The 15,785-nt window shown below is 41.5% G+C and overlaps 1 protein-coding gene across 1 annotated transcript in view; it reads left to right on the top strand.

Annotated features, from left to right (window-relative positions):
- The first annotated feature begins 80 nt into the window (after positions 1–80).
- Positions 81–15,785, top strand: part of LOC124266808 (zinc finger protein DZIP1L-like) — a 43,309-nt gene continuing 27,604 nt past the window's right edge. Inside the window, exons 1-8 of the mRNA XM_046701613.1 lie at positions 81–152; positions 1,021–1,289; positions 1,785–1,856; positions 2,186–2,251; positions 3,634–3,771; positions 5,385–5,597; positions 13,453–13,524; positions 13,673–13,778. Of these exons, the coding sequence (XP_046557569.1) occupies positions 1,053–1,289; positions 1,785–1,856; positions 2,186–2,251; positions 3,634–3,771; positions 5,385–5,597; positions 13,453–13,524; positions 13,673–13,778 (904 nt within the window). The 5' untranslated portion in view covers positions 81–152; positions 1,021–1,052. The remainder of the gene's footprint in view (positions 153–1,020; positions 1,290–1,784; positions 1,857–2,185; positions 2,252–3,633; positions 3,772–5,384; positions 5,598–13,452; positions 13,525–13,672; positions 13,779–15,785) is intronic.

The following is a 15,785-nucleotide window of genomic DNA, read 5'->3' as shown; positions in this document are numbered from 1 at the left end:
AACTGATGAGTTTTATTTAAGTTTTATTTCTATATAATTAAAATATATATTTTCCCATAGTACTTAGAAAGAATTCCATCATGGCGTCGATTTGAGTTGACAACCGCGACGGCGAAAGTCGAATGCAGAATAATTATGTTTACAGATTTATGGTAGGAAGCATGCCATTTATAACTTGCTCATGACGACGTTTGTGTTGTTGTGAGTGAGTAGTCACCAGAAGCTTCTTTCAAATGAAGTCAGTTCTTTGCGTTTGACACTTGAAGCAATCGCAACCAGCTCGCACCTTGTCATTATTCTTTGTAACTACAGACGCTTTGTTTTCAAATCTTACATAACCTAGTCAGTGTATGCAAACTTGGGATTTTCAACACCACTATGTTACACCCTTCTATGCCTTGAATATATGGAGATGCATTTTCTGGTAAAATAGTCCATTTGTGTTATTTAAAATGCCAAAGACATGTTTAGACTTGTTATTGTAGCGGCCATAAATTTCCGAGTCCCGTGCTTGGATTCGAACCACGGACCTTCTAATCCAAAGTCGGACGCCTTGTCCACATGACCAAAGATGTTATACCCTGTGGGATGACTCCACGCCCTGCTACGTTATCAATACACAAACACTCAAATCTTGGGTCTAAGAGTTAGACAAAAGGGAAATTAGCAGCCTTCAAATACTTCATGATGGATGAAAGTTTTTAATGACCATCTTGAGTTGAAGTGCTGATATAAGTCATGTATTTCGTTTGAGTTATTCTATGTTTAAGACAGATTGTTTATGGCTAAATGTTTACGTTAGAAGTAAATGTTAGATATAAAGTGTGCATTAGGTGCAAGGAGGCAAATTAGACCACACAATGCATCAATACTTCTAAAATTATCAGTCGGTTGTGTGAATATAGCAAGCAATTTGAGTAATAGAAACACTCATTGAAAAGCATGCAATGATAGTCATGTTGGTAGTCATATTTATATTTTGATTGAATCATGCACAGTTTTTCATGAATTTTATTTCAGGTAAATAGCTGTAGCAACTGAAACGATTAAAAATGGCAACCCAGTTGATGTATGCTCAGGGTCAAGGAGGGTTTGGTGGCCACATCTATGACCACGGAGGGCATGCTGGCAAAAATGGAAGCAGCTTTGCATTCAGAAAACGTTTTGAGAGGGTTGATTGGAGAAAAATTGCATCAGTTGATGTTGATCACATATCAAGGACTCTTGACTTCAACGCCCTTCAAGAAAATATCATGAATATTACATTTTGCAACATTGAAACAGAACTGGTATGTACATAGGCCATATCATACATTTACTTAGTTATCATGGTTTTATATTTTGTTAACATCACTTTGAAATATACGTAATGTATTTCATATAAACATTTGTAAATCTGGCAAAGATTACACATTTTGCAAGCAGGAATATGAAAAAGTCATTCAAATTCAAACTTTTAACAAGTCAGATACATGTGATAACTCCCAGCAAGCAAGGATGGTTTCTTACTCATCTGCCAACTTGTAAAACTAAAAGTAGACCATTTGCTATACTTTGTTTACACATTTGATACTAAATTCACAGCATGTTTTAGGTTCAACATGATCACTATTCTAGACAGAAAGTAGTGAAAAGTATATATCTGTAATGCTGAAAAGTACTGTTTACATGTTTGTGTTGATTACATAAACATGTTGTTTGAAATAATAATGGACTTGTCAGATTAAGTAAATTATTGTTTTTACCAGTGATCAATATTTATGTGCATTGTTCTTTCATTGCAGGACCTTAGAATGGTGGATCCTAACTTTGTCAAATTATTTAAATTAGCACAACTTACGATAGAGTATCTTTTGGTAAGTAACAATTCCACAAGTAATATCTTAATTTTAATCCTCTTATATAATGTATGAGTCTGTGGTCAAAAGTTTTGATCACAAAAGTAAAGAATGCATTGACTGTAGTTCATAATCATAGCTAGTACTTCTGAAACCAAAGCCACATTTGTATTTTTCTGTGAATTATGAATTATAAGCGTTAAATGTACAATAAAGGTTCTATGAGGCCAAACAACTACAAAATTATTGAATGTTGTTGATTGCATGTTGTGTGATAAATATCTTTTTCCTAATTACATATATCTGTTGTGTTTGATGGAACATTTCTATAATGTTTATATTGACAGCATTCTCAAGATTATTTGGCTGGACTCGTTGCTTCTAATGAAGAAAAAGCAAAAAAAGAGAAGGAGGTGAGACAACAACAGGGATTGAATTGTTTCAATGTTGGATTTTTAATGGTTGACAGTAATGTGTGTAGTGGAGGAGGTCAATGTTATAATAAAACAAGGACGTACATTTGTGTTTCAAGTTCAGTGCAGGGGTTCAAAATTGTTTTAAAAAGCCACAGGGCAAGTGACTTTAAGAAAGTAACTTGTCCAGACTAATTTTCCACTTGCCCTGATTTTATGACATAATTATGATGATGTTATTATGAAAGAAGAAATCAACATGGTATTTGATGTTAATGTTTACTGGACTATTTATTGAAAAGTGATAAATAGCAAAGAAAGATAACTCTACTTTATTATCATTGTGAAATTTAATAGCTACATTTTGAGCAGATATGAAATTAAATCCAAGTTTATTTGCAGTTTGTATCCATAAGTGGAAATTATCTAGTAGCCCACGGACAAGTAAGATACCATTATTTGATTGCCCGAAATGAAAACTGACTTTTTTTAACCCCTGCAGTGATACATACCGGTAGTTACTTTCATGGCATGTCTGCAGGTTCTGGGCTGAACAAGTCCAAATTTACTACAGAGTTACCTAACCCTACGAAATAATCTGACTGTGCATACGCTGATGTTGACTGAAGATTTGTCTTTATTCAAGGACATGAAAGTACAAGGATGTGTGAAAAGTGTGGAAGAAATGCCAACATGAGTGACTTGTAGTCGAACCATAGAGTATAATTGTTACTGTCATGAAACAATGTGGCTAACCATGGGTCCTGATAGTGGATCCTGAGTTTTGGGTTCATGCCATATTTGGGTGTATATGCAGTGTTCACAATACTTTAATTTGCCAGTTGGCCATCAAGGCCTGCTGCCACCTGCAGGATTTAAAATCTACAGGCCCTGAATGAAATCTGCAGGCCCATTTTGTTAAAGTCCCATAAGACATAAACACAAAATAGATTACACTGTACACAGTTTCACACTGTTTCTACAAATCAGTTAGCGAAGCCAGTGGAACGGAGAGACGTTTTCATTTGTTGAAGACTGGTGTTGACATTCATATGCGCAAAGCGCTGAAACACCAGGAAGTGAAACATGAGTTATCGTAACATGATGGATCATGGATGATTCCTGAACATTAATAAAGAAGAAAATTATGGGAAAGATTTCAGTTGAGAAAAACACAACAAATGACAGATAATTTACTGAAGGCCACAAGGGCCACCAAATATTTTAAACTGCCGGCCCGATATAATAACAACCGGTGCTGGGCCTCCAGGCCGGCAATTATTTCGAACGCTGTGTATATGTATTTTTTCATACGAGATGTGGTCAATAAAATGAGAGGTTGGGCTTGAATTTTAGTCTTATGAATTTTGCCTTCACTCCAGGACCACAATGAGCTGCAGAAGCAGGTGGAGAAACTCCAACAGGAGCTCAGTGATGTCAAGAAGGAGAGTCACAAGAGGAAGAAGCTTCTCATGGCTCAGCAGCAGATGATGCATGCTGGCTCCGGCAGCTATAATAAGGTCAGAGCAGTCTCCTTCTGTTGTGTTTGATGGTTTGATTGCCAATGATATGTCTCTATCTCCTTTGGTGGTGTTTTGCATAAGTGTGAGTCTGATGTTATTGTTCTTAGAAAAATACATTTGAGTTCACAATCTATGGAAGATAGTGACCAGGATCTACTTACCTTTCCAATTTCTAAGGTCACTGCCTATGGTTCATTGTATTAGCCTTGTCAGGTTAACATTATGCTGTAAGTGACATGCCAGGCCCAGTGACTTCCATGATGAAATTGTCTTTGCAGAACTGTGTCCCCTAGATGTTGGGTTCCACTGAATTATGGTTCTAAGTCCCATCTCCACCATTACTGTCTTGTCATCTAAGACTGTAGAATATGCAGTGCTGAGTTATTTCCCCAGTTGGTGCCAGGAACCACTGATTGTTAGTTTGATTACTGTAACAAGACTGATTATGACCAAAAGGTTATTCATTATCAATGTTGGGCTTGTGTGGAAAATGTTTCTGGTCAGCACAAGGGCTGGCTGTAAAGATCACTGGGAAATATCATTGAGGGGGATAATGATTTAAGATAATTGATGTCAAAATGTGTTGTGATGAAATATAATTTCAATAAACTAGAGACAAGTTTGTGCCAGGTATGGAGTCCAGTCTGCAGATACTATTTTATAACTGAAATACCCCACTCTCTTGTAGTTGTTTGTACTCCATGTATAACTGTTTCACTACTCATCAGTGATGGGGAATATGTTGATTTCTCTCAGATGTTTTGGCAATATTGCTCACAGTTACTTATCCAATATGTATTAAAATTGATAAATATTATTCATGTTTAGTGAACAGTTACCGATATCTGTGATGTGTATTAATAGTCTGCACAACTTTCTTCCCCAATTTAACTGAAATATTGTTTAAAGTTGTGGTGTATGTGTAGAGTTGTGTCCCTTGGGAATGCAAGAAATCTAGGGTTATGGATTTGAATCCTGGTTCGTGGGTATCACCAAACTGAAAAAAACCCAAGACATGGATCACTTTGTGCTTGTCTCCTACATTAAGTGGACACCTCATTATATGACTTAACTACTGTGACATTAAAACCCAAATCACTGACTTATTGAAGGTGCCATTATGACCTTGTCAAAAATCACTTCATCTTACAGCAGCTATTTCAGTGCAGACATACAAGTACTGAATATTAACCTACTGATACTAATAGTACTCTTCCATTTCAGTGCAGACATACAAGTACTGAATATTAACCTACTGATACTAATAGTACTCTTCCATTTCAGTGCAGACATACAAGTACTGAATATTAACCTACTGATACTAATAGTACTCTTCCATTTCAGTGAAGACATACAAGTACTGAATATTAACCTACTGATACTAATAGTACTCTTCCATTTCAGTACAAGTACAGACATATAGTACTCTTCCATTTCAGTGAAGTACTGAATATTAACCTACTGATACTAATAGTACTCTTCCATTTCAGTGCAGACATACAAGTACTGAATATTAACCTACTGATACTAATAGTACTCTTCCATTTCAGTGAAGACATACAAGTACTGAATATTAACCTACTGATACTAATAGTACTCTTCCATTTCAGTGTCCATACTGTACGAAAGCATTTCTGAACAGCTCCTTCCTCCAGTCCCACATCAGTCGTCGCCATGCAGGCTCGGTGGGCGTGTCCAAGTCGTCCAGCCCCACCCATGGAGGCAGCATTAATCAGACACTGGAGCTGGAGCTGCAGGCCATCAAAGAAGGTCGCCTGACAGAATCACAGCTCAAGGATGACCCAAGATGTTGGATTCAGCAAAAATAAAGTAATCAGACACTGACTCATGCTCTTTGCTTGCTGGAGAACATAGTGGAACAGGCTTCAAAATAAAATCACTAATTGGTAGAGAGTTGCTCCCTTTGCTTCCCTGGCGGAAGAATGTCGCCAGCTCAAGCCATGTGCTTCACTCTCTCCTTCTTGCCCAGTGAGCAGGATGATGTTGGATTCTTCTGCATTTAATAAATATCATCTTTGCGCCTTAAGACGTGCTGCAGATAGATCACGCAAACAAGGGCAAACATGGCAGAGAGTCCAGATATTCCATCCAGTCAGCTGCTGGCGATCGACCCTCTCCGCCTGGTGTTCTGCTAGAGACCCCTGCGGCAGAGGAACGTGGGACGCAGTCCGTTACCTCGAAGAAACGACCGGCCTCCCCCCAGACATCCCGCCATTGCAGACCAAGTCTAAGAGGGCTCTCATCGATGCCTCAACGCGCAGATTGAGGACACTCCCAGGGCAGCGCAGACTTCCAAAGGGAAATCTCACGAAGACAGCAAGAACTTTCAGCCGAGATCGTTTCGCAGCAGCAGAATTGGCCTCTCGATGATGATCAGCCGATAATCATCCCCGACTTACGGCAGAAGAAGCGCACCGCAAGTCAGCGACTGTGACTTCTGCAGAGATCACCATGCAGCCTGATGCTCTCTACACCGACGCCAGACGCCATTGATGTGAACCCCATCGCAGAAAAGATTAATTCGACTTCGGCCACAGATCATCCCAGAAGACATGATGCGGCAGATTATGAACATCATGGAGGACCACTACAAACTGCGCAAGCGAAATGGCCCAGCTCAGCGAAGGCTCCAACGTAGACAGCACCCCAGAGGCACCCCCGTCAACGTGAGCAGCCAAGACGATGTCACCTTCGCGAAGGAAGTCCCGCACCACCTTGAGGAAGGACCTAGATGTACAGCCTTCGTGAAGGCCTTCGCGAAGGCGGGAGAGATCATCACCATCTTCGATTTCATCTCTAGATATGGACTCAGACCATCAGACATCACGGAAGCCTTCGCGAAGGTCATATCATCGATCCCCCGGACCGGACGCAAATGAAGCTTCGCGAAGGCATTCGCGAAGGACATATGATTCCAGATCTTCATCATCTAGAAGAACAGACAGCTACACGCAGTCCCGAAGAGCATCTACAATTTGTTAATGATGATGGTTTTGAGGATGATGGAGGAATCATATTTTCTGATGCAGAGATACGGTATTGGATGGTCAATAACCTAGATCTCACATCACCATCTAAAAGTGGCAATACAGCGCAGACGTATTTGATGAAGGAAGATGATCCAGATGCAATCACTCTACCCCCGATCGACCATCATGCAGTGCCACAGAATCTAGATGCAGCTTTCCAGAAAGCTACTGAAAGTTCAGATACCACATCTGCCCAACTTTCAAGCCAAGAAGTTCTCCACGATAACATGGACTCCTTCTACAAGGCCCAGGACATCGATGAGAACTATAAGATCATCAGCGATGTAAAGAACAAGATTTACAAGATGGATGATCGCAAGTTGGCTCATATAGAAACCATGACGAGACGTATGTCTTTGGGTTAAATAGATCTAGGACGATCAATGAGACTCTTATTACTAGATTCCGGGATTCCATGACGGAAGATGATAGAATGATTTATTCTGCCTTACTTATGCAAAAAGAAAGATCAGCAGTTTTAACGGATCATCTTACATCTGTTTCAGCAGCACTGACCTTAGCTCGCCGCCAAGGCCTCCTAAGCCTCCTGTAATTGGGGAGAACTTTACAGCCCCACTTTATATACAGCCCGTGGTATCGACAACATCCATCTTTGACTTGAGAAATCGGCAAAGTCAGCCAGGAAGTCTCTAAGGATTCAGGGAAGTCCTTATGATTAGATCGATGGACACACTAGCCAGCCGTCATTATTCGTCAGACTTCACAAAGATACTCAGGCAGATCTAAGTTCACGGCCTACAAAGAGCAAGAGACAGGAAGATAGCCAGCTCTAGAGGTAAAGATTCTTTTAAAATTCGCCCATATGGCAACTATAGAGGAGGATCAGGAAGAGGCAGGACACCCAGAGGTTCCGCAATTATAGACGCTGAAACACAGGTTCGAACAACGACTGGAGTCTTCCACCCCAGCCGCTCAGTACAGCCAGCTCAAGTGGGTGGACGCCCAACTACACTGGGAAAACTGGGGAATATTGCAAGACCCTTACGATGCTCCAACATTCTTCAACACGGATTTCAGATCCCTCTACAGGCTAAGCCTCCGCTGACAATCAAACCCCAAGTTCGATTTACATGCAACAACTACCAAAGATAAGAGAGGCTGTTTCATCACTCCTATCCAAACAGGCCATAGAAGTAATAGATCAAGCAAACGTCGAACCAGGTTTCTACTCCCCAGTTTTCCTGAAGTTCCCAAGAAAACCCCACGGAGAAATACAGACTCATCTACAACATGAGCTTTTTCAACAAGAACTATCTACGCAAACCAATCGAAGTTTCGCATGATACATTTACCTCAGTTACGCCAGATGATTCGTCCTATGGACTACATGGGCAGCATAGATCTGCAAGATGCCTACCTGCACATCCCCATTCATCCCGATTCCAGGAAATACTCTCCACGATTTACTCTAGAAGGGCTACATTACCAGTGGAAAGTACTCCCCATTCGAATATCATCAGCCCCTGGCTATTCAACGCAGGATAACCGAAACCGATTATCAAATTTCTACATCATCAAGGGCTACGTAAAGCAGCGCTTTACCTCGACTTCTACGGGATACAAGTAGATCAAGATCCATCTGCGCCTCAAACTACAGTTAAATTACATCTTAAAGCTACTAACACAACTAGGTTGGTTAAAGTAAACTTACATAAGTCGGACCTAGTACCATCGCGAAGACCTGCAGTTCCTAGGTATTCGATTCATCACAAATCGCAACCGTATTTTGGTACCAGAAGACCATTGGCTCAAGATACAGCAGACCATTCCACCAGCTCTACTCTCTCCGTTACCACTCGCGACAATGGCAGAGCCTACTAGGGTCTTTCACATCAGCCCAAGACATGACTGTCACAGGCAGATTACAGTTACGCCCCTACAGGTCCTCATCAACGCACATCTCAACGATGTACAAACCATTCAGTCTACCAAACATCTCAGACCGCATCTACTGGCGGTGGACCAAGAAATCGAATGTCTGCGAAGAGGATTTGTTTAGCAGAGCAGGAATACAAAACCCATCTGTATGTAGATCGCCGTCACTCCAAGGTTGGGGAGCTCATCTCACCAACCACACGATATCAGTGTTATGGAATCAGCAAGAATGCAAACTCCATATAAACAGTCTAGAAATGAAAGCTGTAATCAACGCCATTCTACATTGGAGCACATTTCTACAAAATGCGCCCAACGATCCATACAGACAATTCGACAGTGGCGTTTACATAAACAAGCAAGGCTCAACGAGATCGATGAACCTTTTGAACCTAAGCTTTCAACTGTTCGATTTAATACAAGATCTAAATCTACATGTCAGAGCAGTGCACATTCTCGGAGCCAGAAAAATATACTAGCAGACGCCTCTCTCTCGGCCTCATCTACCATCACCGACAGAGTGGATGATCAACAGGAAATTTTGCACAGATAATCAAGCAATTAGGAGCGCCGCTATTAGGCCTATTCGCCACGCCGATTCAACAATCAGCTACCGACATTAGGTGTCACCAGTCCCAGACCCAAGCTTGGGCAACGGACTCTAAGTCTATCATGGGGAAGGCCTCAACGCGCATCGCGTTTTCCGCCAGCAATAATACCTCAAGTATTACAGAAAATCAGACAAACACAGAGCCTACAACTCACTTTGTCGCGCCCTACTGGCCGGCCAGAACGTGGTTTCCCATACTAATTCAAGAAATCGGTCAACCAACACTGGAGCTACCCAAGCTGGCGCCAAACCTGTTAATTCATCCTCACACCAAACAAGTGCACGGAAACCCAGCAATGTTCCAACTACACGTATGGACTGTATACAAATGTGTTTAAACAAGAGAGGATATTCTGCCAGGGCGTAAAGCAGTCACGCTTGCTTTACGTTACTCAACTCGTAACAATGTACGGCGACACAAGTGGCACAGTTTCAAAAATTATGCAACAAAGAAAGGGTTTACAGCAAGAGAGGCTTCACAACCTCAAGTGGCAGACTATTTGTGTTACCTACGCCAAAACAAACATTTAAAAGGTTCAACGATTTCAACATATCTTGCGGCTTTTAGTTCTGTAATCACCATGAGAACGGGTGTCAAATTGACAAGATCTCCAGAGTTACTGGCCTTACTACGAGCTTTCGATTGGAGGACCAAAGCGGAAGTTCCACTTCCAGCTTGGGATCTGAATGTAGTGTTACAACACCTCACGAAGTGAGGTCTATGAACCTTGGAATCGACAAACTTTGAATTTCTCTCACAGAAAACACTGTTTCTGCTATCGCTAGCCACAGCAGCAAGAATGTCTGAAATTCACGCCTGGATTTACGAGAGGATACAGTTTGATGACAATCATAACACAGCACACTCGGATTAAGATGGGATTCATCATCGCGAAAATCAACTGCCAGGTCAACCAGACAGATTATTCCACATCCGGCGCTTATCCTCTATTCTCGGATCAGAAGATACACAAGACCTATCACTGTGTCCGGTAAGAGCTCAAAGTTTATTTACTGACGATCCAAAACAAGGAGAAGATTTCTCAAACGTTTATTCATCCCCTTATCGCCACGAATCAAACAGAAGTGTCACGGACCACAATATCTATTTGGATAAGGACTGTCATTCTCCGTGCCTACAAGGCAGCAGGCTTGGACCCACCAACAGCATCAAATCCACATGAGATCAGGGCACTGGCCTCTACCCTCGCCTCTACACGGTAACTGTTCCTTGAACCACGATTATGGAAGGATGCTATTGGAAATCTAACATGGTATTTGCTAATCACTACCTGAGAGACATCACTACAGAAGATGTCTCTGGCATTCACCATTTCGGACCACTGGTCCTCGGCTCAGCAACTGACAGTCCCTCGTGAGCGTTAAAATATTATCCTCACAAGATTAATATGTATTTTATACATACTCATCTAGCTTATAACTCCCACGGAGTTTTAGGGCTATGTATATATGTTCAGCTTAAGTATTCAACCTTAAGCATATACTTTGGTATAGTCAATTTCAGTGCCTCTATCAGAGTCACCTATATATATATATATAATTTATATGTATTGTTCAATATATTCATAATGTAATTCCCTTTAATGGCTTTATATAACCTATGGTTTTCTTTATACAGGAAACATCCTAAATCTAAGCCTTCATGAAGTTCCGTGAGGGGATATTACAGTATATCTATACAAAATCACTAATTATAAATCCAAAGTATTCTGTTACCCACCTCCGTTCCGTAGGATGCTACAAAGCAAGAGCATGAGTCAGGATAAGGAAAAATATGTAATTTTTAGAGTAAAATTGATATTTTATACTTATCCTGACTCATGAGGTTAGTCCCTCCATCCTCCCACATAACACTTTGGATTTCCCTGTAAATTCAAGTGTTGGGCTTTCGCTAAATCAGGAGAGAGTGGAGCACATGGCCAGAGGGTGGCGACACCTTTCCCGCCAGGGGAAGCAAAGGGGAGCAACTCGTGGTGAGTACCAATTAGTGATTTTATTTTGAAGGGAGCTTCAAATAAGGAGATACAAGTGTTCCACTATGTTCGCAAGAAGAAGAAGACAAGCAAAAGAGCATGAGTCAGGATAAGTATAAAATATCAATTTTACTCTAAAAATTACATGTTTGTTTGTTGTTTAAAGCTGCACTCAGCAATATTCCAGCTACTGTAAACGTAGTATATTTCGCGCAGGTTTTATTTTCGGGCTTTTCGCGCAAAATATTTTAGCGCGAAAATTTATACACCGCGAATAAACCTGTCATTCCTTCAGTCTAGCCACGCTCGCCCCTGGCTGAGTTGTTACCATAACACATCAAGTTTGAAGACAGAAATCTAAGGGAATCTTAAAATGACGACTGATAGTAGCATAAAGAATCAAACTTAACTGTCGCTGTAATGGATTTCCCAAAACATAATTAAATAATGAGCCAAATCCCATCGCCGAATTAGCGAAAACAGCAATGTGTGTTGTAGCGCCATGGAAATTGGTCACATGACAGATGGTTTGATACAAAACAGATTACCACGAAACGACTCGGAAAGAAATAATACAGCAGTATTTTATTTATTCATTTAGATACAAACGTATCACCATGAAGCGAATAGTCATTAACACTCAATCATCTCATTCACAACAACCCGGCTTGTTTGAAATCACAAAGAGCTTCATATACAGTATAAGTTAATTAGTCAGATCGTCAGAATTCGGAACATAATACTGATGTGTTTTTCATCTCTTCCGGGAGTAAACGGGTTACTGTGTACTAGCATATCGCACAGATAGGGATTTCCTGTGAGTAAGTAATAAATGCCGCCTGACAGGTTAAGCCACTCTGTTTGTTTTCACTGCTATTAGTGGCGGCCAAAGAGACGGCTGGCAGTTCCGGCAATTACTGATTGCGCGAATAATTGACCGCGCGAAGTAGTCTAAACTGTCAATTCCGCGAAAATTGCACCACGCGAAAATAAGTACCTTTACAGTATATGGCATGAGCATCATTCTACACAATTGGTATATGATGACATGTGTCAACCAAGTCAGTGAACTTGACTACACGATCCCGTTAGTCGCCTCTTATGACAGGCATGGGTTTCTGAAGACCAATTCTAACTTTGATCTTCACGGGTCAGTAAAACCAGTGCAGTTTTAGACATGGATTAAAGCTCTTCATGCTGATTCCGTCATCTTCTGTTGTATCTTGTGAATAGTAACAGATGAATTATGACAGAGATGCTGCTAGAAATGTTCAGTTACACTTGTTACATATTAAGCAAATTGTAATGTTTACTCAGATTTGTAATAAATTTCTTAAGGAAGAATTAATGTAACTGCTCTTAGCTTTTGACTGTAAAACAAATTTGTTTTATGTTGATTGAGTGATTTGAAACCAAGTTATAAGTGAAGGTTTTCAGACAAGTCAGCATGTTGTAGTACTTGAAACAATTGTCAGCTGATTCTTGTGTCTTCTTCAACAATGATACAGGTTTAGTGAATGCCTGTTCCTCTTTAACCTATTGCTGAAGAGAAAAACATCAGTTTATAATCTCCCCATTGTCAAGGTTCTTGAAACTCATAATTGAATCTCTTTTAAATCCAGCTGTAATATCTGTATGCTGTTTAACTCAGTGTTCAGTGTTCAAGATGAAGAATGAAAGTCATGAGATCCATTTCATTGCCCAGGGCCCCATTGCACAAAGTGATCTAAGCTGTACTATTGTCTAAAGTCTGTGAAAGTATGGCTGTTACAATTGCCATATCACTGAAACAGCTGTGTGGAAGGGGGCCCTAATGGTTAAAATTTGAAGGGTTCGCATTCTCTCTGGATCAAATACTATAGGTGCTCTCTTCAATGACACCAGGACATGATTTCAAGCACTCATGTTTATCATGATGGTCATCTCACTGAAATTGTCCACATCAAGCAGTATCTGGATTACTAGATGATGTTGGTACACCTGTTCCATTCCTAGTAGTGGTCCGGAAGGTGGGGTTTCTGGATTAATGGGAGCTGGACATGGTTTCACTGTTACATGATGGTTGGTATTTTGAGAATTCATGATACCTATGCTAGTGGAATCATGATCGTTTAATTCTGTTTTTCAGGAGAATAAGATATCATCTGTAGTGACTGCACACATGCAGGCCTTCAAGGAATCGGAGGGCGGAGACCATGAGGTATGTCACCTAGTATTGTTTATAATCAACAGGCAGACTGATCAGGTGCTTTTTTACATAGAATGAGTCGTTGGCACATTGTGGATCCATGTTTGTGCAACGGTTTGTTACAGGGTCTTGAATCTTGATACGATTTTCTGTTTTTCAGGAGATTGAGAGAATGAAGGAAATTTTTATGAAAGAACTTCAGGATGTCAATCAGAAGTATATGGCCTCTGAGCGAGCTCTTGTGGAACTGGAATCTAGAGTTGGTGGTAAGAAAATGTTGCTCCAAAATTAAGTGTACTCTGATAGTGTGGAGAAAACTGCTGCTTGGAACACCATAAATACATTACTGTAACTGTCTTACACTAAGAATAAGACTGATGTCAGATTTCATTCAGAATTTAATGTTATTTGGCCACTCTGTTTTGAGGAAATGATTGAAGTAATGGACATATTTTTAAACTTATCTTATCTCACGGTATGCACTTCTCTCTCATGATTCGACACTAAGTGAAACGATGTAAACTCTTTTCCCTTGGCCTCTCTTGTCCATCCGCACAAGCACTCCATGCTACCCTCATTATAAGCGAATTCCTGGTTGTCATGCAAAGCGTGCGGCATGCACCACTAGCTACCCACGTGACTATCTCCGAATCATCATTCTCTTTCTTGTCGCACCTGAGTGTGGACGTGTTTTCACTTCATTGTTTGTTTTCCCTTTTACATCATGGGAAGACCGACCAGCCCAGGAAGAGGATAAATGTGCTCAATGTGCCAAGATATTTTGTTTGAGTGTTCCGCTTTCTTCCTGTGTTGTGTGGGTCAATGTGATGAGACGTCCGATGTGATAAATGCCTACATCTTAGTATTCTTACCTTTAAGGCATTCGGGGATTACTCCAGGGCCTGCGCTCGGCGTCTTGCTGATCTAGACAGATTTGCAGCATCGGTAGAAGGACCCAGCCCCGTCAAGAAGTCAAGTTTTAGCGTCCCATTATCATTGCTCGTCGGTCACAGTCTCCTCACTCCAACGACGAGGATTTCATGAGAGCTTTTTCGGATTCGCATTTATCGGAAGATCTCAGGGAATTTGTCGGCTCTCTGCCTTCCAGTACGAGCCCTTCGTCATCGATGACATCCCGTATGGTGGTTGTTGAAAGTTCTGCCACCCCCAGGCTACTTCCCTACAGCTAGGATCGCATTCGTCGAAGCCTTCTTTGATCCCGTCGTCATTCTTCTTCTAACAGTGGAAGGAATCGCACTAGTTTGCTGTATCGGTTGCAGGACCTTTGTATCCCTTCGGTTGCTTCGCCCACTGTTTTCATTCTGCGAATATGATGCTGTCTCCAGTGCTCCAATGAGTCGTTTATCCATTTCGCCGAAATCAACACATTTTTTGACCCACAGTTCACCGGATCGCTTTCGCCGGACCGCACCTCTTCAGTTCGTCATTCGCCGAACTGGCTTTCTACGAAACAACATTCACCGAAACGGCATTCCACGAATCAACGTTCACCGAAACGGCATCCCACGAATCTACGAGCGCTTTTCGCCAGATCACACATCTCTTGGTGATTCGCCGAACTCAGTTGGCTGTCTTAGGTTTTCTTCTTCGACAAGGAAACATGGTTCAACCGCCTACCAACTTTCGGATTTTCTCGCCAAAACGTCCTGCTCGAAATCTTGTTTTGCCCACATCTATAAGATCCGTTTTATGGCGAATCCCCAGTGTTGTCTCGTACAACTTCCACCGTGGAAGATTCCCAGCCTACTGGTTCATCAGAGATGACCCTACTTGTGTCTGTGGTGTCTCCCAGACACTTAACACAATGCATTCACCTGGTCGAACTTAACAACGTCATCGACCTGCTTCGTCGGATCGTCCTGTTTTCCCGTCATGGTTCGCCGAACTTATCCGAGTATCATCACCGAACAGTTCCGACAGGCTGGTTTTCCGCGACATCGCCCGAACTGTTGTTTTTTTTCAGCAAGGAATGGCTCATCTCGTTCGTCCAAACCACATCATCCCTTACTAGTTTGGCAGACTGATCTGAACATCATCATCGAACTAGTTCGTCAGGTCGAACCGATGTGCCGCACCGGAACCAGATCACAGTGCCATTTCCAGATCTTACCTCGCCGAGCCAGATCACCGAACCGACCCCGGTCACTGAACCGTACCAGATCGCTGATCCAACAGCATTCGCCGATCTGACAGCGTTCACTGAACCATCAGGATTCGGCGATTATTTTCTATCGCATGATGTTACTTCCAAC

This window comes from Haliotis rubra, unplaced genomic scaffold (genome assembly GCF_003918875.1).
Source record: "Haliotis rubra isolate DU_JTF1 unplaced genomic scaffold, ASM391887v1 Scf128, whole genome shotgun sequence".
NCBI classification, from domain to species: Eukaryota; Metazoa; Mollusca; class Gastropoda; order Lepetellida; family Haliotidae; genus Haliotis; species Haliotis rubra.
Note: the sequence above shows the minus strand (reverse complement) of the source record. Positions and strands in the feature narration are given on the sequence as shown.